This window comes from Oncorhynchus mykiss, chromosome 1, assembly GCF_013265735.2.
Source record: "Oncorhynchus mykiss isolate Arlee chromosome 1, USDA_OmykA_1.1, whole genome shotgun sequence".
Classification (NCBI taxonomy): Eukaryota; Metazoa; Chordata; class Actinopteri; order Salmoniformes; family Salmonidae; genus Oncorhynchus; species Oncorhynchus mykiss.
In genome coordinates this window covers 40,919,233-40,944,196 of record NC_048565.1, presented here as the reverse complement: position 1 = coordinate 40,944,196, position 24,964 = coordinate 40,919,233, and the positions used below count along the sequence as shown (strand labels likewise).

The window sequence follows — 24,964 nt, the reverse complement described above, 5'->3', positions numbered from 1 at the left end:
TTGCAAATCCAATCAGTTATCCACGTTGATTCAAGGTCATCTCATTGATTTCTTTGGTTGAAATGATTTGACTAGTTTTTGCCCAATGGGTTGGCTCTCTGCTTGATCACTTGTGCCTTATCCAAGACCAAGTTGCCTGTGACTAATGTGTGTTAGCGTGTGTGTGCATGTGTGCATGTGTGTGTGTGTGTGCTTTTTTTGGGGGGGGGGGGGGGGGGGTTCTGGTCTGGTTTTCTCTGTGTTAGGGAGTACACATGGCTGCCAGATTGCTTTGCTGAATGAGGAGGATTTTGGGGGGGATGGGAGGAGGTGGGAGGAGGGGGAAGAGGGGTAGTGCGTTCATGGAGAGGAATGGACAGCTTAATTAATAACCACTGTCCCCTTTCTCCATGACCCCAGCCAGTCACACATACTCTCCCTGCAACCCCAGACAGCCAGGAGCAGCTAGATGCTCATGAGCAAATATTGATGGTGCTGTACTTTACAATGTGGAGATCAGAGAGAGAGGGTGAAGGCTGGGACTAGACTGGACTTACACTGGGGAAATCAACAGGAAAGAATACGGTAAGAGAGAATGATAGAGAGGGACAGGTTGATTCTTTGTGTGGGCTGACAAACTGGCCTGGAGGCCCTTGTTGGGGTCTTCATGTGGGCTGTTGTTTAATCTCTGGGGAAATTAGCCCTGGCTAATTAATTAAAGCTATGTCAGGTGTGATTTATAAAACCAGTGGTTCACATGGTGATTTACCTCCTCTCTGCTCACTGCATGATGGTGTCAGTTAACGTCACCATGGGTGCTGTTAGTCAGTAACATTCAGGGAGACCATGGAAAAGTTTGGGGAAATCACTGTGTTCATTTTACTGTGATAACAGAGGAATAGACTAGCAACCCTCAAGGATCTCTTTCATTCTGAATGTACTGCACAGGAACAGACCTCATTTAATACAGAATATAACCTAAAGGGAATACTCGTCAAAATAATTGTTTTGGATTTGTTGTGTTGGGTACATTGTGGTTATGCTTACAGCAATAAGGGAAACATCACATAACACAAGACAAGAAGTCTGAGTCCATGTCAATACTTAAATCACATCTAAGTATTTATTTTTAGGTCTGGAAGATAAACATCAATATTATGAGTTTTTTGTGTAATTCCCGTTTAATTGTGAATTTAGCAGGTGAGGAATGTGTTGTCTAATGTGCCAGTCTAGTGATGGTTCTGTAATGCTGTTGCTCATTTCATGGCAAAGTTAGCAAATACCAAGTAATATATCAAAATGATTTACTTCCTGATGATATACTTCTGCCAGGTATGCCTACTTTACAGTAAACATTAAACTGAGAAGGTTTTGGGGAAATGACTGTCTGTCAACCCACAAGATGGTTATCATATCAGCTGGCTACACACAGAAATAAGTGAAAGAAATACATGCGCACCACACAGACATACAGGGGAAATATTGCTGGAAATGAATTGGCAGCTATTGTGCTGGGTTTGGCATTTTAAGCCAATAGTGGCTAACCGGGGGTGGGATAATGTCAGCGTTGCATTGATTAGATAGTAGCTGGGAGCTTGCAGTGTCTAATACTTGTGAGATTTGTTAATGACAATTTGCAGTGGAACATGTGAAAATTGCATGTACTTTCAGAATTGTTTGGGGAGCTAATCATAGGTGGGCTGAGAGCGACTGGTAGCTTGCGATCAACCTGTTGGAGACCCTAGTTTAACATGATTTTGCACTCCACACACAACTATCTGTAAGGTCCCTCAGTCGAGCAGTGAATTTCAAACACAGATTCAACCACAAAGACCAGGGAGGTTTTCAAATGCCTCGCAAAGAAGGTCACCTATTGTTAGATGGTTAATAAGAAAAAAGGCAGACATTGAATATCCCTTTGAGTATGGTGAGGTTATTAATTACACTTTGGATGGTGCATCAATACACTCAGTCACTACAAAGATACAGGCGTCCTTCCTAACTCAGTTGCAGGAGTAGAAGGAAGACGCTCAGGGATTTCACCAAAGGCCAAAGGTGACTTTAAAACAGTTACAGAGCTTAATAGCTGTAATAGGAGAAAACTGAGGCTGGATCAACAACATTGTAGTTACTCCACAATACTAACCTAAATGACAACGTGAAAAGGACTGTACAAAATACAAATATTCCAAAACAAAAGCATCCTGTTCGCAGTAAGTCAATAAAGTAAAACAGTAGAAATGTGGCAAAGAGATTAACTTTATGTCTTGAATATAATTTTTATTTTATTAATTATTTAACCAGGCAAGTCAGTTCAGAACAAATTCTTATTTACAATGACGGACGATGCTGGGCGCCACCCTATGGGACTCCCAATCACGACCTGTTGTGATACAGCCTGGATTCTAATCGGGGTGTCTGTAGTGACGCCTCAAGCACTGAGAGGCAGTGCCTTAGACCTCTGCGCCACTCGGGAGCCAAAAAATGTTATGTTTCGGGAAAATCCACTCTTCATATCTTCAAGCATGGTGGTGGCTGTGTCATATTATGGCTATGCTTGTCATCGGCAAGGACTAGGGAGTTTTTTTAGGATAAAAATACATGGAATACAGCTAAGCACAGGCAAAATCCTAAAGGAAAACCTGGTTCAGTCTGCTTTCCAACAGACACTGGGAGACAAATTCACCTTTCAGCAGGACAATAACCTAAAACACAAGGCAATATATACACTGGAGTTGCTTACTAAGACTGCATTGAATGTTCCTGAGTGGCCTACAGTAGTTGCAGCTTAAAAATACATGACAAGACTTGAAAATGGCTGGGTGAGGAAAACATTTTTGTAATCAATTTTGAATTCAGGCTGTAACACAACAAATTGTTGAATTAGTCAAGGGGTATAAATACTGTAGCAGGTTGAAATTCGCTGCTCAACTGAGGGACCTCTGAGATAATTGTATGTGTGGGGTACGTAGATGAGGTAGTCATTAAAAATCAGGTTAAACACTATTATTGCACATAGAGTGAGTCAATTCAAGTCACTATGTGACTTGTTAAGCAAATGTTTACTCTTTAACTTAACAAAGGGGTTTGAATACTTACATTATTTATTAATTTGTAAAAATTATCTAAAAACATCATTCCTGTCTGACATTATGGGGTATTTTGTGTAGGCGAGTGACATAAAATCTCAATTTCATCCAAATTAAATTCAGGCTGTAACACAATAAAATGTGGAGATCAAGTTTATAAGTAGCCTGGCTGGGCTGATGAGACAGTGGATTGCGCAGTCAGATGGAACAGAGTAAATAGACATTTTAACATCATAGATTTAGCCGATGGAAACTTGTGCAATAGACATCGGATGGAATGCGGTTTTAACCAATCAGAATTCAGGATTAGACCCACCCGTTGCATAAAATGTATTTTATCTGTACCTTGGCAGATTTAAACATATTTAATCTGTAACTTGGCCACTCAGGAACATTCACTGTCTTCTTGATAAGCAACTCCAGTGTAGATTTGTGTTGTAGGTTATTGTCCTGCTGAAAGGTGAATTCCTCTCCCAGTCTCTCGTGTAAAGCAGACTGAAGCAGATTTTCCTCTGAGATTTTGCCTGTGTTTTGCTCCATTCATTTCTTTTTATAAAATAAAAACTCTGCCTGTATTTGCTGATGTCAAGCATACACATACCAGGATGCAGTCACCGCCATGCTTGAAAATAAGGAGTCAGTTACTCATTGAAGTGTTGTGTTAGATTTGTCCCAAACACAAGGCTTTGCATTTAATCCAAAAAGTGTATACATTTGTTGTGTTTTTTTTTTTCAGTATTACTTTAGTGCCTTGTTGCATACAAGATGCATGTTTGGAATATTTTTATTCTGTACATATCCGGCAGGGCTTGGACTGTAATTGGTTAATCCCACTTTGTAAAACAATAAAATGTGAAGAAATCCAAGGGGTCCGAAAACTTTTGCAAGGGCTAAAGAGTTGTCTGTGAGGTATTTAACAGGTAAGCTACTGTATGACAAAGCTGCTTAACAAAATGTTAAACTCACACTAACGTTGTGTCTAGGTGTATCTTCGTTTCTTACAGGATTGGACTGGAAATAATTTACTTCATCATCTTTATTCTGAGCTGAGGTCCATCCAGATTTGTGAATGAATGAGTGGGTGGGCCCCGAAGTAAATGTGGTGGGACCACTACAGATCCCACACAACGATGGATTCCCATTGTCCGAGAACTCACACTTCTTTGGTAAGCAACCTCCAGTGACGAGCCTGGACCCAGATCAGTACTGTATGTGCTTCATCTAACTCCTCCTACTATTTTCGTCAAGCAATACATAATATGCAGTGTATTATATACAGTTGATGTCAGACGTTTACATACACCTTAGCCAAATACATTTAAACTCAGTTTTTCACAATTCCTGACATTTAATCCTCATAATAATGTCCAGTTTTTGGTCAGTTAGGACCACCACTTTATTTTAAGAATGTGAAATGTCAGAATAATAGTAGAGAGAAATTACTGATTTCAGCTTTTATTTCTTTCATCACATTCCCAGTGGGTCAGAAGTTTACATGCAATCAATTAGTATTTGGTAGCATTTCCATTGAATTGTTTAACTTGGCTCAAACATTTCAGGTAGCCTTCCACAAGCTTCCCACAATAAGTTGGGTGAATTTTGGAACCATTCCTCCTGACAGAGCTGGTGTAACTGAGTCAGGTTTGTAGGCCTCCTTGCTCGCACACGCTTTTTTAGTTCTGCCCACAAATTTTCTATAGGATTGAGGTTAGAGCTTTGTGATGGCCACTCCAATACCTTGACTTTGTTGTCCTTAAGCCATTTTGCTACAACTTCGGTTGTATGCTTGGGGTCATTGTCCATTTGGAAGACCCATTTGCAACCAAGCTTTAACTTCCTGACTGATGTCTTGAGATGTTGCTTCAATATATCCGCATAATTTTCCATCTCATGATGCCATCTATTTTGGAAAGTGCAGCAGTCCCTCCTGCAGCAAAACACCCCCACAACATGATGCTACCATCCCCGTGCTTCACGGTTGGGATGGTATTCTTTGGCTTGCAAGCCTCCCCCTTTTTCCTCCAAACATAACAATGGGCATTATGGCCAAACAGTTCTATTTTTGTTTCATCAAATCAGAGGACATTTCTCTGAAAAGTACCATCTTTGTCCCCATGTGCAGTTGCAAACTGTAGTCTGGCTTTTTTATGGCGGTTTTGGATTAGTGGCTTCTTCCTTGCTGATTGGCCTTTCAGGTTATGTCGATATAGGACTCGTTTTACTGTGGATATAGATACTTTTGTACCTGTTTCCTCCAGCATCTTCACAAGGTCCTTTGCTGTTGTTCTGGGATTGATTTGCACTTTTTGCACCAAAGTACATTAATCTCTAAGAGACAGAATGCGTCTCCTTCCTGAGCGGTATGACGGCTGCGTGGTCCCATTGTGTTTGTACTTGCGTACTATTGTTTGTACAGATGAACATGGTACCTTCGGGCATTTGGAAATTGCTCCCAAGGATGAACCAGACTTGTGGAGGTACATTTTTCTTTCTGAGGTCTTGACTGATTTCTTTTGACTTTCCCATGATGTCAAGCTAAGAGGCACTGAGTTTGAAGGTAGGTCTTGAAATACATCCACAGGTACAGGGCGGCAGGGTAGTCTAGTGGTGAGAGCGTTGGACTAGTAATGGGAAAGTTTGCAAGTTCATATCCCAGAGCTGACAAAGTACAAGTCTGTCATTCTGCTCCTGAACAGGCAGTTAACCCACTGTTCCTAGGCCATCATTGAAAATAAGAATTTGTTCTTAACTGACTTGCCTAGTTAAATAAAGGTAAAATAAATAAAAAAACACCTCAAATTATGTCAATTAACCTATCAGAAGCTTCTAAAGCCATGACATCATTTTCTGGAATTTTCCAAGCTGTTTAAAGGCACAGTCAACTTAGTGTATGTAAACTTCTGACTGACTGGAATTGTGATACTGTGAATTATAAGTGAAATAATCTGTCTGTAAACAATTGTTGGAAAAATACTTGTGTGATGCACGAAGTAGATGTCCTAACCGACTTGCCAAAACTATAATTTGTTAGCAAGAAATTTGTGTAGTGGTTGAAAAACGAGTTTTAATGACTCCAACCTAAGTGTATGTAAACTTCCTACTTCAACAGTAACAGTATATGCACATGCAATGGCGATTTTTGCCCCCTTGGTGGGGCAAAGGCTTCTTTTTTTTATGCATGCCAGCAAAGCCACTACACAACACAACACCAAACAATACATTAATTGCACTATAACGGTGGCAAACGATGCCCACAAACTGTTAGGCCCTACATAAAGCTGTCCCAACAGCAGAGCTTTCTTTTCAGCACCATGGAGTGAATCCTTACCACTGCTACACCTGGTTATCAACAGAGCCTCGTCTCTCAGTGAAACAGTTAATTCAGCCTCATTTACTGACTTTAAAAAAAATATAGCTGATATGGCTGATTTGCTTAAACAAATGTAGTTTCTACTGACAATTGAGATGTACAAAGGATAAATAAAGGGGGCCTATAAGCAGACAATGAGAGCTCATACAATATTCAATGATGATATTTCTCTAAACCAGGCTATAGGCTACATGTGCACCACCAAGTCAGAACAGTAGGCTAAGTTGTGAGGAGGAAAGGGACCAACTTATTAGGGTGAAACACATGGGCTACCAACAGATTACTACACGACATACACTTAGTATTACTTTCTTAGCTACAGTATACATATCTCCCTGGCATTTTACATCATTTTTGCAGCAGCATACAATACATTTTTGGACTCACCCTGTTGTGCTGTGCTCACTTGAACAGGAAAGTGGTGCAGAGGTCCTTCGTCGGCAAATTTAGTCATCAAACTTTGTCATCAAAGTCTGTCTTTCTCTGGATTCTTGGTGCTTTCTAGACATTTTGGGAACTCAGAAAGAAACAAGGTTGAATCCTGACTTCAGTGATCTTCAAGTTGGAGCTCTAGAAAGAGGTCAGAGTTCCCGACTTGGAATTCTGAGTTGGATGACAGTTCAAAACTTATTTTCTCAGTAAGAGTTGTCTTGAACACACTGACGTCTGAGATTTCCCAGTTCCGAGTTTCCAGTTGTTTTAAACGTGGCAGAAGCCATGATATGACAAGGATTGAAAAGGATTCGCCAGTCGATTGTCAACTTGATTCATGATGATGACTGCTTGTCTATCTTGCTAGCTAAGCTTTTGAAAGAATGATGTTGACATGATCGGTCCAATCAAAGCTACGGTAGATATAACATGATTTAATGTCATTTTATCTGTGGCCAATTAACTTGAGCCTTCTTGGATGGGCACTTCTAATGTATATCTATGGCAGCAACCAAGAGGCTTGAATTTTCGAGCTCTCCCTGTAGATTTTGCAGTGGCGCAGTGTCCACATGAGTGATAGAACTCTGAGCCAATCACGGTGCAACTAGAGTACATTACTAACCCCTATGCTCTGTATTTTCCACTGGCTGCCTCATCACCACCACAGAAAGCACTAAGCTAGGCTAAAACACCTGCATTTTGGAGATGCCTTTCTCAAGAATGGAAAAAAGAGACCATATTTGTATGCAACTTTATTAACTCAAAGATTTGCATAACCTGCCCTGAATTCACTGTACATATGGCATGGCAATGATTGTTAGGAGAGTTGGCACATGCAGATCTGGGATCAGGCGATCCAGTGGCCAGCTCTGACACACATTACACCTCAGGCAGTAGCAGCCAGTCACACAAGCCAGATGTCAAAGTGACTTTACACATTACGGAACCAACTACCTGTAATGATGGGCAGAAATGTCTGTCAGGTTAATAAGTAGCCATGGCAACCTTTGCTCCCATTTGGCACTCCTAAGTCAGACCTCAAACAAGCACCAAGGTGTTCTGTTCTAGGACTCCTGTACCGAATTCTTCTGGAGAAGTTCCATTGACAAAGATAATAGAGGGAGGTATGCTGAGGTAGAAGAAGTCAAAGGTAAGAGTAGAGCCGCAGAGGGGGATTACTTTTCAGGTGGTCAGAGAAAGAGAGAGAGACCTGGGTGTGCTGGGTCACCCTGAGATGGCCATGGTCTAGATTAGAACAAATCTTCAGGTCAGAATCTCATGCCTGTCGATCTTATTGTGTCAGCTTGGATTATGTGTATTATAAAATGAGTTTGGATAAACTCAACCCTATAGAACTGTACGGCTACATTCCAGCAGCTTTTTTTGTGTTCCAGTATTTCCTTTTACCTTAATGTATTTGAATGAATAAAAGTGATATGAAATGGTTCCAATGCTAGCTGACCTTCAAGGATTCATGCCCACATAATATAAATATCATTATTATAATGTATGACACTGATGATAAAGCATTGTGAAATATCAACATATGTAAAACATAAATAAGATAAGTACTATTATCTCTTTGGAGAATAGCTGGAAAGCTCAAGCCGTCCCGTCAATCTGCTGTGACAGTGTGTTCTGTGAGAGTGTGAGGTTATTTATGCCTGGGTTTATGTAGGTTACTATCCCCTGTTATGTTAATGTTTAAATACTCAGATTAAGTCACTATCTAATACTACTGTAACAGCTGGAAAGTGATTTTGACAGTCGTACTACACTATCCTTGGGAGAGCACAGGAGTTATTGGCTTGTGAAATGTGTAGCTATTGTGGATTTTCTGAACCATGCCGAAGCCAAGCTGACTTTTTAGTTGGCTAAAAGTAACTTTAGCCAACACTTCTAATCAGTGATACGATAAGTTCATCTATGCGTCTTTCTTTTCTCCTCTCAGATATTCTGGCAGATCAAGGGAGCCCTCTGCTCCAGGACCAAGAGGTCTTATCCTTCACCAACTATCCCAGCATGCAATACCCCTCGGTGGAGCCCACCATGTCCTCCCCTCCATACTACTCCAATCAGAATTACTACCCCCAATACAGCGTTGAGGAGTGGTACTCACCCACAGAGATGTATGAACTGAGGAAAGAACCCCTGGAGGGTAGCTACGATGTTGAAATGGAAGAGGCATCCGCCATAGTGCCTGCGGTGTGCAAGAGGACCAGGCACACTTCCCATGCAGGCAGGGTCAAAGGGGAGGAGCTGTGTGTGGTGTGTGGGGACAAGGCATCTGGGTACCACTATAACGCTCTCACCTGTGAGGGGTGTAAAGGTAATTGCAGTGGTTAAGTGTGCTACATCTTTATCATAGCTGTAGACATTGAAGTGTTACGGACTACAGGTCTTCACCGTCTTCTACAACATAGATCCAAATAAGAGCATCTTCTACATTCAACACTTGAGAAACCACTCTATGGATGGGCTCACTTTTTCTAAACCCTGTGTTGATCACTTCTGGTTTTGCTCTGTAGCTATTGCTAGAACAGTATTGTAATCTGAATATAGTTGGGATATTCTATAATGTAATATGATGTCTACAGAGTAGCCCACTAGTATGACAAACATCCAGAAGGTGATCAGTATGATATTTCGTCATGACGAGGATGAATGAATGAACTGTCTCTGGACTCAGTGTCAGGAGTAAGCAGCATGACTTTACTGAACGTCTCCATGTAAAAATGACGAGCTGTGACACTCAACATGAAGAATCACAACAACACCTCCCTAACCTTCTAAATGACAGCATTTCTACTCTATTTCTTGTAAATCCTCAGGTGAATGGATGTTATGGTTGCGGTCACTGGGCTCTTCTGCCTCATATCTGAGCGTAGGTTTGAGGATCAGTTGTCTCGTCGGTTCACCCTCCGCATTTAACTCCCTCTACGCGTTCCACTCTATAATGGCGTAGGGAACCAGGAGCTAAGCAATGTTAATGTGTGTCGTTGTACTCATCTCCTTGCACTTGAATGTCTAGTTACCTGTTCCAAGCTATCGATTGTGTGCCCACTGTGTGGAACCAGTCCAATAAGGCTCTTAGGGGGCATCTTTCTCACACTGGTAATTAGTGTAAAAATAAAATGTTATTGGGCTGTATACATATGTTGCAGATGTTACTGCGGGTGTAGAAAAATGCTGATGTTTCTAGCTACAACAGTGCAGTAATACCTAACAATACAAAACAATACACGCAAATCCCAAAAATGTATAAAATGATTAAGAAATAAAGAAATATTAGCAAGAGCAATGTCAGACTGCGCAATATAAATATATACGGTGCTTTCGGAAAGTATTCAGACCCCTTCACTTTTTGCACATTTTTACAATTAGACATTTTTCTCATCAATCTACACAAAATAACCCATAATGACGAAGCTAAAACAGGTTTTTAGATTTTTTTGATAATGTATTAAAAATAAAAAACAGAAATACTTTGACATAACTATTCAGACCCTTTGCTCTGAGACTCAAAATTGAGCTCAGGTGCATCCTGTTTCCATTGGTCATCCTTGATATGTTTCTACAACTTGATTGGAGTCCACCTGTGGTAAATTAAATTGATTGGACATGATTTGGAAAAGCACAAACCTGTCTATATAACGTCCCACAATTGACAGTGCATGTCAGACCAAAAACCAAGCCATGAGGTCGAAGGAATTGTCCGTAGAGCTCCGAGACAGGATAGTGTCGAGGCACATATCTGGGGAAGGCTAACAAAACCTGTCTGCAGCATTGAAGGTCCCCAAGAACACATTGGCCTCCATCATTCTTAAACGGAAGAAGTTTGGAACCACCAAGACTCTGAAGTTCAGGGCAGAATACTGGGCGGAGTCCGGCTAGTGGTGACTATTTAACAGTCTGATGGCCTGGAGCACTGTGTTTTCCTTGGAGCGGGCGAATGCATCGGTGTCCATGACGAGGCTGGTTTTCCCTTTATAATCCATGATTGTCTGGAGTCCCTGCCACATACGTCTCGTGTCTGAGCAGTTGAATTGCGACTCCACTTTGTTTCTGTACTGACGTTTTGCCTGTTTGGTTGCCTTACGGAAGACATAGCTGGACTGTACACTGTGTGGCCCTTTTGAAAGGAGTTAATGTTAATGGTTTGAAGCACCCATTGGGAATAGGTCAAGACCAAGGGCATAGATCAGCCACAAACCAATGCCATCACTCCATTAGCGGTTATATTTATGGGAGATCCAAGGCACGGTCCACCTCTACCACATACAGATCCTAATTCAACCTATATTTTACAGGAAAATAATCCAGCGACAGGATTTGAACATTAATCCATAATGTTGCTTGATCGGTGGTTAGGCTATATAGTTGGGCAAAAGTAGGCTACATGTAAAGTGCAATGCAGTAAATATAACTGTGTTTGTGTGGGTTTTCAGTGAATTTAATTAAATCACAAAGCTCATCTCCAAATTCTCGGCAACAAAAGAGTGATCAAATTAATCCTGCATCTGTAGTGGTGTTATTTGCTTTACAGTACATAATACCACTAGTATTTCATCATATGACCAAAGACTGAGGTCACTGGCTAATTGTTCTGATTACTGCCTTTAGGCTTCTTCAGACGGAGCATCACAAAGAACGCCGTTTACAAGTGCAAGAGTAAAGGGACCTGTGAGATGGACATGTACATGCGCAGGAAGTGCCAGGAGTGTCGTCTCCGGAAGTGCAAGGAGATGGGCATGCTGGCAGAATGTGAGTATATCAGCACTCACGCCAACAGCTGTTGGCATCTCTCCATTTATCATCATGGGATACTGCACCTATTATGTCACACTTGATGGTACAGTCTGTGAGGTACTGGTATTATTGATAAGGAAAGGGACCAAGAGTCAAGGGAAACCATAAAGCAGCATTACTGAAAGATTCAACAAGAAAGGTGGTCATGACATTTGAAGGAACCCCCATGTTTCTTCACTCTTGATGGCCTTTACTCCAGAATCCATGTAGGTGCAGATGCATAGATCTCCTATTGCATTGCTAAGCATATTGCTATTTCTTATGTGCAACAGATTATCTTGCCAATGTCAGAAAATGAATTTGGTGATAACACCAGCTCTTTGATTTACTTCTACGTGCATTTATTGCCTGAGAGACTACACTGCAGGTTTTAATAACGCATGATACATGGTACCATAGTACCTGCCCGTACAAAAATGTATATTCAACCGCTTTCTTTTAATTCAACTGAAGCACTGGCAGATCTCAGAGGACCTTTAAGAAGAAGTGCACCTGCTATTTGCCAATATAACAAATTGCAGGGCATATCTTCAATAGTATTGCATTTTACCATTCATGTATCCATTTACCATTCAGGTATCCATATAAATTACATTGTTAAACAGTCACTCACTCTCAGTATTTGATTCAGATTGACATGTGTCTAGCTGTGAGCCTGACTATCTATTCAGACTGTATGATATCATCATAATGTTCTTTCAATGCGCTGGGGACATTCTCAGATCATAGCAGAGAACTCTCATTTTGGATTCTGACACGACTGCTTTGAATTTCACTGAGGGACATTGTGTCATACCGCTCACAACAGAAAGGTCTCACCATTGTTGCTATTCAAGGGAGGGAGAGGCAGAGGGAGAGTCAACTGGAAGATGAGGTATTTTTGCAGGAACAAAAGAAGAATGGGGAAATTAAGGTGTAAATCTTGATCAAAAAGACATGGTCATGATGAAATCTTTGTGTCCTTCCCTCTAGCCTAATCCTACCACTAAGGAGACCCAATTGGTGGGTGTATTTGGAGTATCAGGCAAGGGGAGCAGGTGGACGGAGTTCACCATTAACACACTCGCTGCATTAACATTCTCGCTGCATAAAATACAGGAGTTGTATAATTAAGGAATAAGGCATGAGCGGGTGTGGTATATGGCCCATATACCATGGCTAAGGGCTGTTCTTATGTACCGTACAATGCAGAGTGCCTGGATACAGTCCTTAGCCGTGGTATATTGGACATACTGTATACAGTACCACAAACTGTTTACCAACGTAACATTTTTTGGTTTGTTTGTGGTGCGGGGAGTCAGCTGTTTGTTCACCCACACCTGCGCACAATTGCTAATAAGCCATCCACGACTGACCGTCCGACTATATGTGAAAAAGTGAAAATCTGAGGCTTGCACCCGACCCTAAAATGCGCTATGGGCTACAGTCAAAGACGCCAGAACAATGTTTTGACAGGGGGTGCACGATTTTTGGGCCTGATTTAGATATGCTTCTGCTTTGGTAGGCAACTTGTCTATAATTAGATGCATGCAGCTTCTCTTCTTTCATTATGTGTTGCCCTAGAAGACTAAATAAACCCTTGTTCACCAGAATAATGTAAAATCGCTAGAATGAATGCTTCAATTTATTTGACATCGGTAAAGTTCTCTCTCTCATCTTCTTTCGCTGAGAAAATATGTTTAGGGGCCCAGGAGAAAATGCAATAACAAAAAAAATACTGGAAAGATTTTCTGTGTAAAATTTGCAGATGACATCAGTTTGACCGGTTGTAAGGAAATAGAAAGCTGTGAAAACGACCTAACATGTTTCTGATAAGATTTCAGTTCGGCATGGATGCATATTTTATGTGGTTGAAATACTATCAGCTTTTATGATGCTGATAAAGATAGATACCATCTGTAGAGGTGCTAACTGAGCATTCACATTCTCTCATGATACTGAAAGAAATTAATCATATTTCTCTACTCCTGTTCACGAGTCAAAATTTGGCATACATTTGGTGTATCATTTTACAGCAAGAACTGCTTAATTCTGCTGGAGTTCATATTAAGGCTATGTGAGGGGTTATCGACCTACAGTCAGTGTCCAGATCTCAGTTCCCATTTAACCCATCTGAACAGTAGGCTACTGTTCCCTTGACGTGCCATAGGCCGATTGGAAGTCCCTGTCTTGTGACTGTTAAATTTGTATAGCGCCTCACAATCAACACACATAATATAGCAGCACTGCTATCATCCTCTTTTACCACTTCACCAAACCATTACTTTTCTGGTCCTCCTTTCTCTTTATTTTAAACTGTCCTTTCGCAGCTTATCTCTTATTGAATTAAACTCCGACATTGTCATTTTTGCCTCTGTGGATTGATGTTAAGTTTTTCTGCCTGTTCCCAAAATAATTTGGTGATTGGTGGGTAGGATAATTTGGCATGTGTACAGTTAGGCCCTAAAGCTTAGGCTTATGCACTAATGCCAAATAGCCTCAAATAATGAAAGAAAAACCTCAATATAGCCTATAACACAATAATTATACATTTTTCTATTTTTAAAGGTTTTGCTTTCTCTTTATTTCTCTTTACGCCACCCACCCGTCCTTCATCCACACAATATTTAATGACCTTAAACCCATATCCACAGGGACTGCGGGTTAGGAGTAAACCCGCGCGTCAGCCAATCAGCGTTCAGGGCTCAAACCACCTGGTTTATAATTTAGAATATTACTGGGGATTTCTCAATTTGTTATAATGTCTAAAAGAGTTCCCTAATTATCTGAACTATACATCTGAGCTAACCTCTTACCTTAGGTGAGAATTAATGTTCAAAACTTGCTCAATAACTTTCTCAAACCCATAGTTATACTATAAAGCCAATTTAATAAAATATTAAACACCCTGCTGTATCATTGGGCATCAGGCCTTTTCTGGCTGGCTACGGTGCATTCACAAAGAAAATCACTATTGAACAAGTAGGGGTGAAATTCTCCTTCAACACATTGTGTTTGAACCCTTCATCACTGCCCACAGGTCTGCTGACAGAGATCCAGTGTAAGTCTAAAAGGCTGAGGAAAAACACCAAGGCCTCACCAGGAGAGTCCACTTGGGACGAGACAGAGGGGGGAGACAACGGAGACAGCAAGCAGGTCACTTCCACCACCAAACTGTCAAAGGTAAAAGCTCCCCTTTTTGCTCTTTAGTATGTTTTTTGTGCTTCAAAATTTGAGTGTCAGTGATTCCCAATGAAGGAATCTAAATACAGAACACTATTTATTAGAAAATTATTTACTAGAAAATGGTGTTAGATGTTTATAGACTAAGACAAACTAACCATTTCCTGAATGACCTTCCTTTGTATAAAAAATGTTTAAAAAAAATACTTTAAAGTTAGAAAAGTAGCTTTTGTTTGATGGTCTATATTCCCGAGAACTCTAAGATAACCTGTGTTGTGACTTTACTTTCATTAATCTGATGACTGTTATTTATCTTATCAACTAACTATGTTTAATTGTTACCTGATTAAATTAATCATGTAACAATTAACTCATTAGGAATTCGGGGCACCACGAGAGCAGCTGTTAAAAGAATGACCTATTACATCCATAAAACAGTCAACACATTAATCACAACCTCTTATCATATCATCATTCTGAACAGTCATAACCTCTTGCATCTGACAAAAAACAGCCTTACTTCTGATTCAGTACAACACAAATTGGTTTAATTATTTATTTACTAGCTAACTAAATTGTAACATAGGATAAATATACACACTTTATACATTAGGAAAAGGTCCTTAGCAGACTGACAACATATGGCTGCTTCTTACACAATGACATGGAGAGAGATTGAGAGAGAGAGAAAGAGACACTTATCATTGATACACTTTAGGAAACTACTCTCACAGTAATCATATACTTTGCACACGAACGGCTGCCCATTTGGAGTAAGAAATCATTAATGCATTTACGTTTAAAGGCCTTCGTTCGCAGTGGATCTCTGTCGGAACCAGCCCCCCTAGGAAGGGTGTTGGGCCTTTCAGCAGCACGCCTATAAGGCTCTGATTGTCCAAAAGGTGGCCTCCCCATCGGCTTCTACTGTTGTTCACTCTGGAAGATGCTCCTTGGAAGATAGGCCGATGGTGTCGATGTTACCAGAGGGGTGTGTGAGAGTAGCAGAATACGTTGGTTTGTAGTAGAATAGTCCCACTTAAATGTGCTTTTCTAGATACTTTCCTAGGACAGCTAAACAGCCGTACCAGTGATTGTCTGAGAGGGGAGTTTTCTTCTCCATCTCGTGTTGGTTTTCAGGGTTCAAACCACTTTACACACACAGCTGCAGCCTGGCGATGTTCTGGTCTAAAAGTTCATTTCTTTACCAATCATTTTATGCACTCTAGTCGAAAGGGGTGGTTCCGTCAGGCTGACACACTCTCTTACCTCACTCGGGGCGTGATTACTTACTGTGCAAAGGTTAAAAGAGACAAATTATCTTATGGATCCTAAGAGCACATTTCTAACTTAACAAAAATATGTCCATCATTGTTTAAATACAACATTAAGGTTGGATAGTGTATATACTTTTCAAATGACAGTGTATCCTTTATAAAAACAATTACAACATCACAAAAGAACAACCCATATGACATTATTATTATTTAGATCAACACTGACCATTCCCCACGTTCTCTGTTAGGAATATTTTTCTAGTATTCGCTTTAGAACGTTTTAGAGTTTTGGCGGGAAAAGTATCTGGAGACAAAGGAACATTTCTGTGTTAATTTGGAGAGGGATGTTCTCTGGATCTCCTTTAATTTACGACAGGGTGTGAGCTGTAACTATGTGAGAAAGCTGTTCATAGACTACAGCTCAGCGTTAAAAATCATAGTCCCCTCCAAGCTCATCGCCAAGCTTTTGACCCTGGGACTGAACACATCCCTCTGTACCTGGATCCTGGACTTCCTGACCGGCCGGCCCAGGTGGTAAGGGTAGGCAACAATACCTCTGCCACGCTGATCTTCAACACGGGGGCCCCTCAGGGGTGCGTGCTTAGTCCCCTCCTGTACTCCCTGTTCACCCATGATTGCATGGCCACACACGACTCGTTGGTAGGCCTGATCACGTCATCGATTAGAAAACCTACAGGGAGAAGATCAGAGATTTGATAGTGTGGTGCCTGGACAAGACCCTCTCCCTCAACATCAGTAAGACCAATGAACTGATCATAGACTACAGGAAAAGAGGGGAGAGCACGCCCCCATCCACATTGACGGGGCTTTAGTGGAGCGGGTCGAGAGCTTCAAATTCCTTGCCATCCACATCACTAAGGACTTAACATTGTCCACATTGTCCTCTTGAAGAGGGCATGACCTCTACATCAGGAGGTGTCAGAGGAATGCAAGACATCAAGACATCAGCCACCCCAGCTATAGACTTTTCACTCTGCTTCCGTCCGGCAAATGGTACTGGAGCATCGGATCTCCGACCAACAGGCTTTAAAACAGTTTCTACCCCCAAGCCATACGACTACTTAATAGCCATAAGACAGCTAAATAGTTAATTCATTGTTACAGACTATCTGCATTGACACGGTGACTAAGTTCATCAGGAAGTGTATAAAGGATGTTGTTCCCACTGTGACTATTAAAACCTACCCAAACCAAAAACCGTGGATAGATGGCAGCATTAAGGCAAAACTGAAAGCGCGAACCATCGCATTTAACCACACTGTGACTGGTAATATGGTTGAATACAAACAGTGTAGTTACTCCCTCCGTAAGGCAATCAAACAGGCAAAACATCAGTACAGAGACAAATTGGAGTCGCAATTCAACGGCTCAGTCAATACGTATGTGGCAGGTTCTACAGACAATCATGGATAATAAAGGGAAAACCAGCCACGTCGTGGACACCAACGTCAGCCACGTCGCGGACACAGTCTGTTGTCCTCACTTGCTTCAAGATGTCCACCATTGTTCCTGTACCCAAGAAAGCAAAGGTAACTTGCTTAGTCCCCTCCTGTACTCCCTGTTCACCCACGACTGCGTGGCCACACACGCCTCCAACTAAATCAAGTTTTCGTGCGAAACGACGGTGGTCGGCCTGATTACCAACAATGACACTACAACCTACAGGGAGGAGGTGAGGGCCCTGATGGAGTGGTACCAGGAAAATAATCTCTCCCTCAACGTCAACAAAACAAAGGAGCTGATCGTGGACCTCAGGAGACAGCAGAGGGAGCATGCCCTTACCACATCGACAGGACCGTAGTTGAGAAGGTGAAAATCTTCAGAAATGGTCCACCCACAGACAATGTGGTGAAGAAGACGCAACAGCTCCTCTTCAATCAGGAGGCTGAAGAAATTCGGCTCCTAAAACCCACAAACTTTTAGAGATGCACAATTGAGAGCATCCTGTCGGGCTGTATCACCGCCTGGGGGTGGTGCGGTATGTCCAAACCACACTGCCTGCACTCCAGGATACCTAAAGCACCCGATGTCACAGAAAGGCCAAACAGATCATCAAGGACATCGACCACCCAAGCCATGGCCTGTTCAACCCGCTATCATCCAGAAGGCGAGGTCAGTACAGGTGCATCAATGCTGGGACCGAGAGGCTGAAAAACAGCTAGTATCTCAAGGCCATCAGACTGTTAAATAGCCATCACTAGCCAGCTACCACCCGGTTACTCAACCTTGCACATTAGAGACTGCTGCCTTATGTACATAGACAAAGAATATATAGCTCCACATTGATCTGGTACTGGAACTCCCTGTATATAGCTCCACATTGATCTGGTACTGGTACTCCCTGTATATAGCTCCACATTGATCTGGTACTGGTACTCCCTGTATATAGCTCCACATTGATTTGGTACTGGTACTCCCTGTACATAGCTCCACATTGATCTGGTACTGATACTCCCTGTATATAGCTCCACGTTGATCTGGTACTCCCTTTACATAGCTCCACATTGATCTGGTACTGGTACTCCCTGTATATAGCTCCACATTGATCTGGTACTGGTACTCCCTGTATATAGCTCCACATTGATCTGGTACTGGTACTCCCTGTATATAGCTCCACATTGATCTGGTACTGGTACTCCCTGTATATAGCTCCACATTGATCTGGTACTGGTACTCCCTGTATATAGCTCCACATTGATCTGGTACTGGTACTCCCTGTATATAGCTCCACATTGATCTGGTACTGGTACTCCCTGTATATAGCTCCACATTGATCTGGTACTGGTACTCCCTGTATATAGCTCCACATTGATCTGGTACTGGTACTCCCTGTATATAGCTCCACATTGATCTGGTACTGGTACTCCCTGTATATAGTTCCACATTGATCTGGTACTGATACTCCCTGTATATAGTTCCACATTGATCTGGTACTGGTACTCCCTGTATATAGCTCCACATTGATCTGGTACTGGTACTCCCTGTATATACTTAATTATTGTGTTGTTTATTCCTCTCGTATTACTATTGTGTTACTATTGTTTTTTATAGGCAAGCATTTCACGGTAAAGTCTACACATGCCCCGAATACAACGGGTGACAAATACAATTAGATTGGATTTTAAATGCCCTATACTGATTACTGGATATGGGAATAGCATGATAATGACAGCCCAGTGTTAAAATTAACTATGAATATATCAACATTTCTAAAGCCCTGTTGCCACCAATAGATTGTATTACTCACAGCTAAGACTGACACTTTAAAAGTATGACTCATAAATAGCCTTAGTGTCATACAGAATAGATTAAAAACTGATTGCTAATGGTTTTCTTTCAGGAGAAGATTGAGCTCAGTCAAGAGCAGCAGGCTATTTTGAGCTTCATCGTAGGAGCTTACCAGAAACATCGAATCCCTCAAGACATGGCCAAAAAACTGGTATGTGATATCTCCTACAATTCTAGCAAATGATTTGTCTTTCAGCAAGCCATCGTATATGCTTTACAACTCAGACTTATTCGCAGTTCATGGAAGACACCATAAGAGACCCTTGTAATCCCAGAGTAGATGATTTCCAAGTAAGACTCCAGCAATGACTTATACCACATGCTCTCTATCCCAGTAGAAGTCAGACTGTTCTCTCCCTCATAACTTAGATGCAGTTGCACAACTCTCCTTATCAGCCAGCAGTGTCATAAAACTTCACACACATTCTGTAATTGTCTTTTGTGTCCCCTTGTTTCTCCAGCTACAGGAGTATTTCAATGCAGATGAGAACTTCCTCCTTTTGACAGAGATGGCCACCAGTCATGTTCAAGTGCTGGTGGAGTTTACCAAAAACATTCCAGGTCTGGACTTCTATGATAATGGTCATTCCAACCTTTTCTCTTGAAAGAAGTAGAATATAGGATACTCCTATTAATTATCAGTCAACCTCTGGCCTTTTGTACTCCATACTAATAGTCTAATTCATGTGACCGACTAATACTGGTTCATAACATGTAACAGACCAGTACCTCACGAGGCTTCTTCTCTCTAAGCTGAGACCTTGAAACTGAGATATTTCGTTCTCAAAATAAAGGGCGTACTGTCTGGGTGTTCTGCCAAACTGCAGCCACTGATAGTGAGGATTCGCAGAACACAGAAAACGGTTATTAGAAAAGCACGTGAATTGAACACAGAAATTAGTTATTAGAAAAGCACAAACATAAAACATTTCCAGCACAATAGCAACATGATAACAACAATTAACTTGTTTGACTTAATATCATAAGTCAGAGCGGGTACTGATACGGGTCATTACAGTGACACAAGACTGTGTTCGTCCACTGAGCAAAGGTCTAGGCATTAACTCAGGAAGCTAACACAAGTCTTCAGGTCTCAGGCAAGGTTACTCATCACAGAAGCATAGTTCACCAAACCACCTCTGTTACACTGCATTGAAATGGAAATAAAAGTCTTCCTTAACTAATGTCTTTCTGTTGAGGCTTCTACTGAGTGACTTTATTTAGCCTAGTTTTATTTACTAGCAGGATTTTTTCTGTTTCATAATTTTTTATTTCTCACAAACCGTAGGGGAGGTCCATCCTTCCTTCCCTTCCTCCTTGCAATAGCCTCTCCTGACTGTGTTTGCATGCTTGTGTGCGTGCGTGCGTGGATACGGCCCTGACAGGTTTCTCTGCCCTGGACCATGAGGATCAGATAGCTCTGTTAAAGGGCTCGGCAGTGGAGGCCATGTTCCTGCGCTCAGCACAGGTGTTTACCAGGAAGCTACCCCATGGACATACAGAGGTGCTGGAGGACAGGATACGTAAGAGTGGTATGTTCATACTGGGAATCTGGAGCATTTAAGGGAAAATACTATGACAATACTCTAATATACATCAACAAGTATACTTCTGTTACTAGAACTAAATGGTGGTTATCATCACTATTATCATGAAGTTGTATTGTTTTTACCACAATCTGTGGTTGTATACACTTCCTCTCTGACTCATCACCTTGTGAGGGCCTCCAGCCCTCTCCTCCACCTCTCCTCCACCACACACACACACACACACACACACACACACACACACACACACACAACTCCCATACTGTACTGTAGATTAGATCTGTCTGCAGGCAGCCACGCAGGTCTGGTATGAATAATGGATGGACCTGCTCTATCTGCTGATCTATCTGACGAGGATGCTGGCAGACTAGCAGTGTACGGACCTGTTGATCCCTGGCCAGGTGTGGATCACCCACGTAAACTGACCACTGCCCGCCAGGTTGGGGTTCATTCCGTTGTGAGCGCGTATGGGCATTGTGCCAGGCAGTGTGGTAGGGGAGTAAATGATGCTAGATGATGCTAGACTGGATCAGTTAGAGCTATGCCAATGATTTATCCTCCATAAACTGCGTCACTCCGTCTCTTGGCACCTCTCCAGAGTGAATGGATTGGTGGAGAGATATTCAAGCTAAAGGCCAGTCTGAGGGGAAAATAGAGATGTGGTGTCTAAAGAGGCTATTGTTCTTTATCTAAACATCAAGAGCCCTATTGTCCCCCTCTCTCCCTCTTTGTGCGCTCCTGGCATTTCTGAAAGCTTATGGCTCTGATGTTTCTGACTGGAGTGGGTGAATTGTTTTGGTGGAGGTGGGGGTAGGTATACGCCAATAGTATGTTACCTCAAATCTTATATCACATATTTTGGTTCATTATAGTGGGACTGTATGGGAATTATAGTAAGTATCAGTACATAATAGTAAGTATCAGTACATAATCTTTGCTTTAACCCATGTTTTAACCCATTCCCCTCAGTGATATATGAACTATACTGCCATCTATGGAAAATACTGCCATCCAATGGTTGTGCATTGAATACGCATCTCCACATCTTTTCTAGGAATATCAGAGGCGTTCATTACACCCATGTTCAACTTCTACAAAAGCATCGGGGAACTCCAGATGATGCCGGAAGAACACGCCCTTCTCACCGCCATTACCATCCTGTCACCAGGTGAGCTGACTGCTGGGCATGTGGCACAAGTAAAAATGTAATGGTCAAATCAACTGAAATAAACTCAATTATTTGGTTTGATGTTGCTTAAAGTTGATGTGCTGCATGCCTCTATTAATCCTTTTTAGCTAGTGGTGGCTAAAGTTATCTGAAGTTTGTAAACTGAACCATGGAATACAGTTTCTCTCTGCCTATAGACTACTTTCAGGGTAAAAAGCCATCTGTCATTAGGTTGTAAAATACGGAACTTCCCCTTTAATTTATTATCCTCTACAGACCGGCCATACCTGAAAGACCAGCAGGCAGTGGAGAGGCTGCAGGAGCCTATGCTGGAGTTGCTCAGGAGGTTCTGTGCAATGCAGCACCCGCTGGAGCCCCAGCACTTTGCCCGTCTCCTGGGACGTCTGACCGAACTGCGAACCCTCAATCACCACCACGCCGAGATGCTTACCTCTTGGCGCATGAGCGACCACAAGTTCACCCCCCTCCTCTGTGAGATCTGGGACGTACAGTGAATGATACATAGAGGCTGCATCGATGGATGGATGAATGGGGGAGAGGAGAGGACAAACATTTCAACCTGACGCCTACCATTTCAGAAGCTGCAACCATTTCGAAACCTGAACATCGAACCATTTCAGAATTTATGACTGCGATGCAATAAGACATGACACCGCTTTCAGATGTTGGAAATTGATATTGTGTAGGCTTTGCTCAGGTGTTCTGTGAGCCTTTGTGATGTTCTACTTGAATGTGACCCCCCGTTGCAGACCAAAGAAACTTGGAGACATTATTTAAAGAAAAGATCTCCCAACGGGATAATGGACTTATATTGTCAAGTTTGCCAGATTTTGTAGAAAGTAATCTGATAACACCCCTAGTATTGGCAAATCATCTTCTGACTAATACACTTGTAGTCATGATATTGTTTGGACCCAGCCACAGGAGTTTGGACTGGATCAGTTTGACATACGATCTCTCTTGTGGTTTATAAATATACTGAACAAAAATACACTGCTCAAAAAAATAAAGGAAACACTTAAACAACACAATGTAACTACAAGTCAATCACACTTCTGTGAAATCAAACTGTCCACTTAGGAAGCAACACTGATTGACAATAAATGTAACATGCTGTTGTGCAAATGCAATAGACAACAGGTGGAAATTAGGCAATTAGCAAGACACCCCCAATAAAGGAGTGGTTCTGCAGGTGGTGACCACAGACCACTTCTCAGTTCCTATGCTTCGTGGCTGATGTTTTGGTCCCTTTTGAATGCTGCCGGTGCTTTCACTCTAGTGGTAGCACGAGACGGAGTCTACAACCCACACAGGTGGCTCAGGTAGTGCAGCTCATTCAGGATGGCACCTCAATGCGAGCTGTGGCAAGAAGGTTTGCTGTGTCTGTCAGCGTAGTATCCAGAGCATGGAGGCGCTACCAGGAGACAGGCCAGTACATCAGGAGACGTGGAGGAGGCCGTAGGAGGGCAACAACCCAGCAGCAGGACCGCTACCTCCGCCTTTGTGCAAGGAGGAGCACTGCCAGAGCCCTGCAAAATTACCTCCAGCAGGCAAATGTGCTTGTGTCTACTCAAACGGTCAGAAACAGACTCCATGAGGGTGGTATGAGGGCTCGACGTCCACAGGTGGGGGTTGTGCTTACAGCCCAACACCGTGCAGGACATCTGGCATTTGCCAGAGAACACCAAGATTGGCAAATTCGCCACTGGCGCCCTGTGCTCTTCACAGATGAAAGCAGGTTCACACTGAGCACATGTGACAGACGTGACAGAGTATGGAGACGTCGTGGATAACGTTGTGCTGCCTGCAACATCCTCCAGCATGACCGGTTTGGCGGTGGGTCAGTCATGGTGTGGGGTGGCATTTCTTTGGGGGGCCGCACAGCCCTCCATGTGCTCGCCAGAGGTAGCCTGACTGCCATTAGGTACCGAGATGAGATCCTCAGACCCCTTGTGGGACCATATGCTGGTGCGGTTGGCCCTGGGTTCCTCCTAATGCAAGACAATGCTATACCTCATGTGGATGGAGTGTGTCAGCAGTTCCTGCAAGAGGAAGGCATTGATGCTATGGACTGGCCCGCCCGTTCCCCAGACCTGAATCCAATTGAGCACATCTGGGACATCATGTCTCGCTCCATCCACCAACGCCACGTTGCACCACAGACTGTCCAGGAGTTGGCGGATGCTTTAGTCCAGGTCTGGGAGGAGATCCCTCAGGAGACCATCCGCCACCTCATCAGGAGCATGCCCAGGCGTTGTAGGGAGGTCATACAGGCACGTGGAGGCCACACACACTACTGAGCCTCATTTTGACTTGTTTTAAGGACATTACATCAACGTTGGATCAGCCTGTAGTGTGGTTTTCCACTTTAATTTTGAGTGTGACTCCAAATCCAGACCTCCATGGGTTAATAAATTTGATTTCCATTGATCATTTTTGTGTGATTTTCTTGTCAGCACATTCAACTACGTAAAGAAAAAAGTATTTAATAAGAATATTTCATTCATTCAGATCTAGGATGTGTTATTTTAGTGTTCCCTTTATTTTTTTGAGCAGTGTATAAACTCAACATGTAAAGTGTTGGTCCCATGTTTCATAAGCTGAAATAAAAGATCCCAGAAATGTTCCATAGGCACAAAAAACGTATTTCTTTCAAACTTTGTGAACAAATTTGCTTACATCCTTGTTAGTGAGTATTTCTCCTTTGCCAAGAACCATGTGCATGGACAATAAAAGGCCATTCTAAAATGTGCAGTTTTGTCACACAACACAATGCCACAGATGTCTCAAGATTTGAGGGAGCG

The 24,964-nt window shown here is 42.2% G+C and overlaps 1 protein-coding gene across 3 annotated transcripts; it reads left to right on the top strand.

The window, feature by feature from the left end:
- Nucleotides 1-379: 379 nt before the first annotated feature.
- LOC110522782 (bile acid receptor) lies at nucleotides 380-23,258 on the top strand. 3 transcript variants are annotated; one of them, XM_036977458.1, is made up of 10 exons: nucleotides 380-564; nucleotides 4,052-4,234; nucleotides 8,822-9,199; nucleotides 11,494-11,634; nucleotides 14,699-14,841; nucleotides 19,480-19,575; nucleotides 19,886-19,985; nucleotides 20,810-20,956; nucleotides 22,026-22,139; nucleotides 22,416-23,258. In XM_036977458.1, the coding sequence occupies exons 2-10, from the start codon at nucleotides 4,138-4,140 to the stop codon at nucleotides 22,652-22,654; spliced, it is 1,455 nt and encodes a 484-aa protein (XP_036833353.1). In that variant the 5' UTR covers nucleotides 380-564; nucleotides 4,052-4,137; the 3' UTR covers nucleotides 22,655-23,258. The 3 variants fall into 3 exon arrangements, with proteins under 3 accessions (XP_036833353.1, XP_036833348.1, XP_021456917.1); XM_036977453.1 differs by having other exon boundaries at nucleotides 381-564; nucleotides 19,477-19,575; nucleotides 22,416-23,257; XM_021601242.2 differs by lacking the exons at nucleotides 380-564; nucleotides 4,052-4,234 and adding an exon at nucleotides 7,366-8,020 and having other exon boundaries at nucleotides 19,477-19,575; nucleotides 22,416-23,166.
- The last annotated feature ends 1,706 nt before the right edge of the window (nucleotides 23,259-24,964 follow it).

Coding starts and splice junctions, on each gene's coding strand:
- LOC110522782 (XM_036977453.1), top strand. CDS start 4,138: ATGAATGAGTGGGTGGGCCCCGAAGTAAATGTGGTGGGACCACTACAG. Junction 14,842..19,476: donor CCACCACCAAACTGTCAAAG/GTAAAAGCTCCC, acceptor GTTTTCTTTCAG/GAGAAGATTGAGCTCAGTCA. Junction 20,957..22,025: donor GGACAGGATACGTAAGAGTG/GTATGTTCATAC, acceptor CATCTTTTCTAG/GAATATCAGAGGCGTTCATT.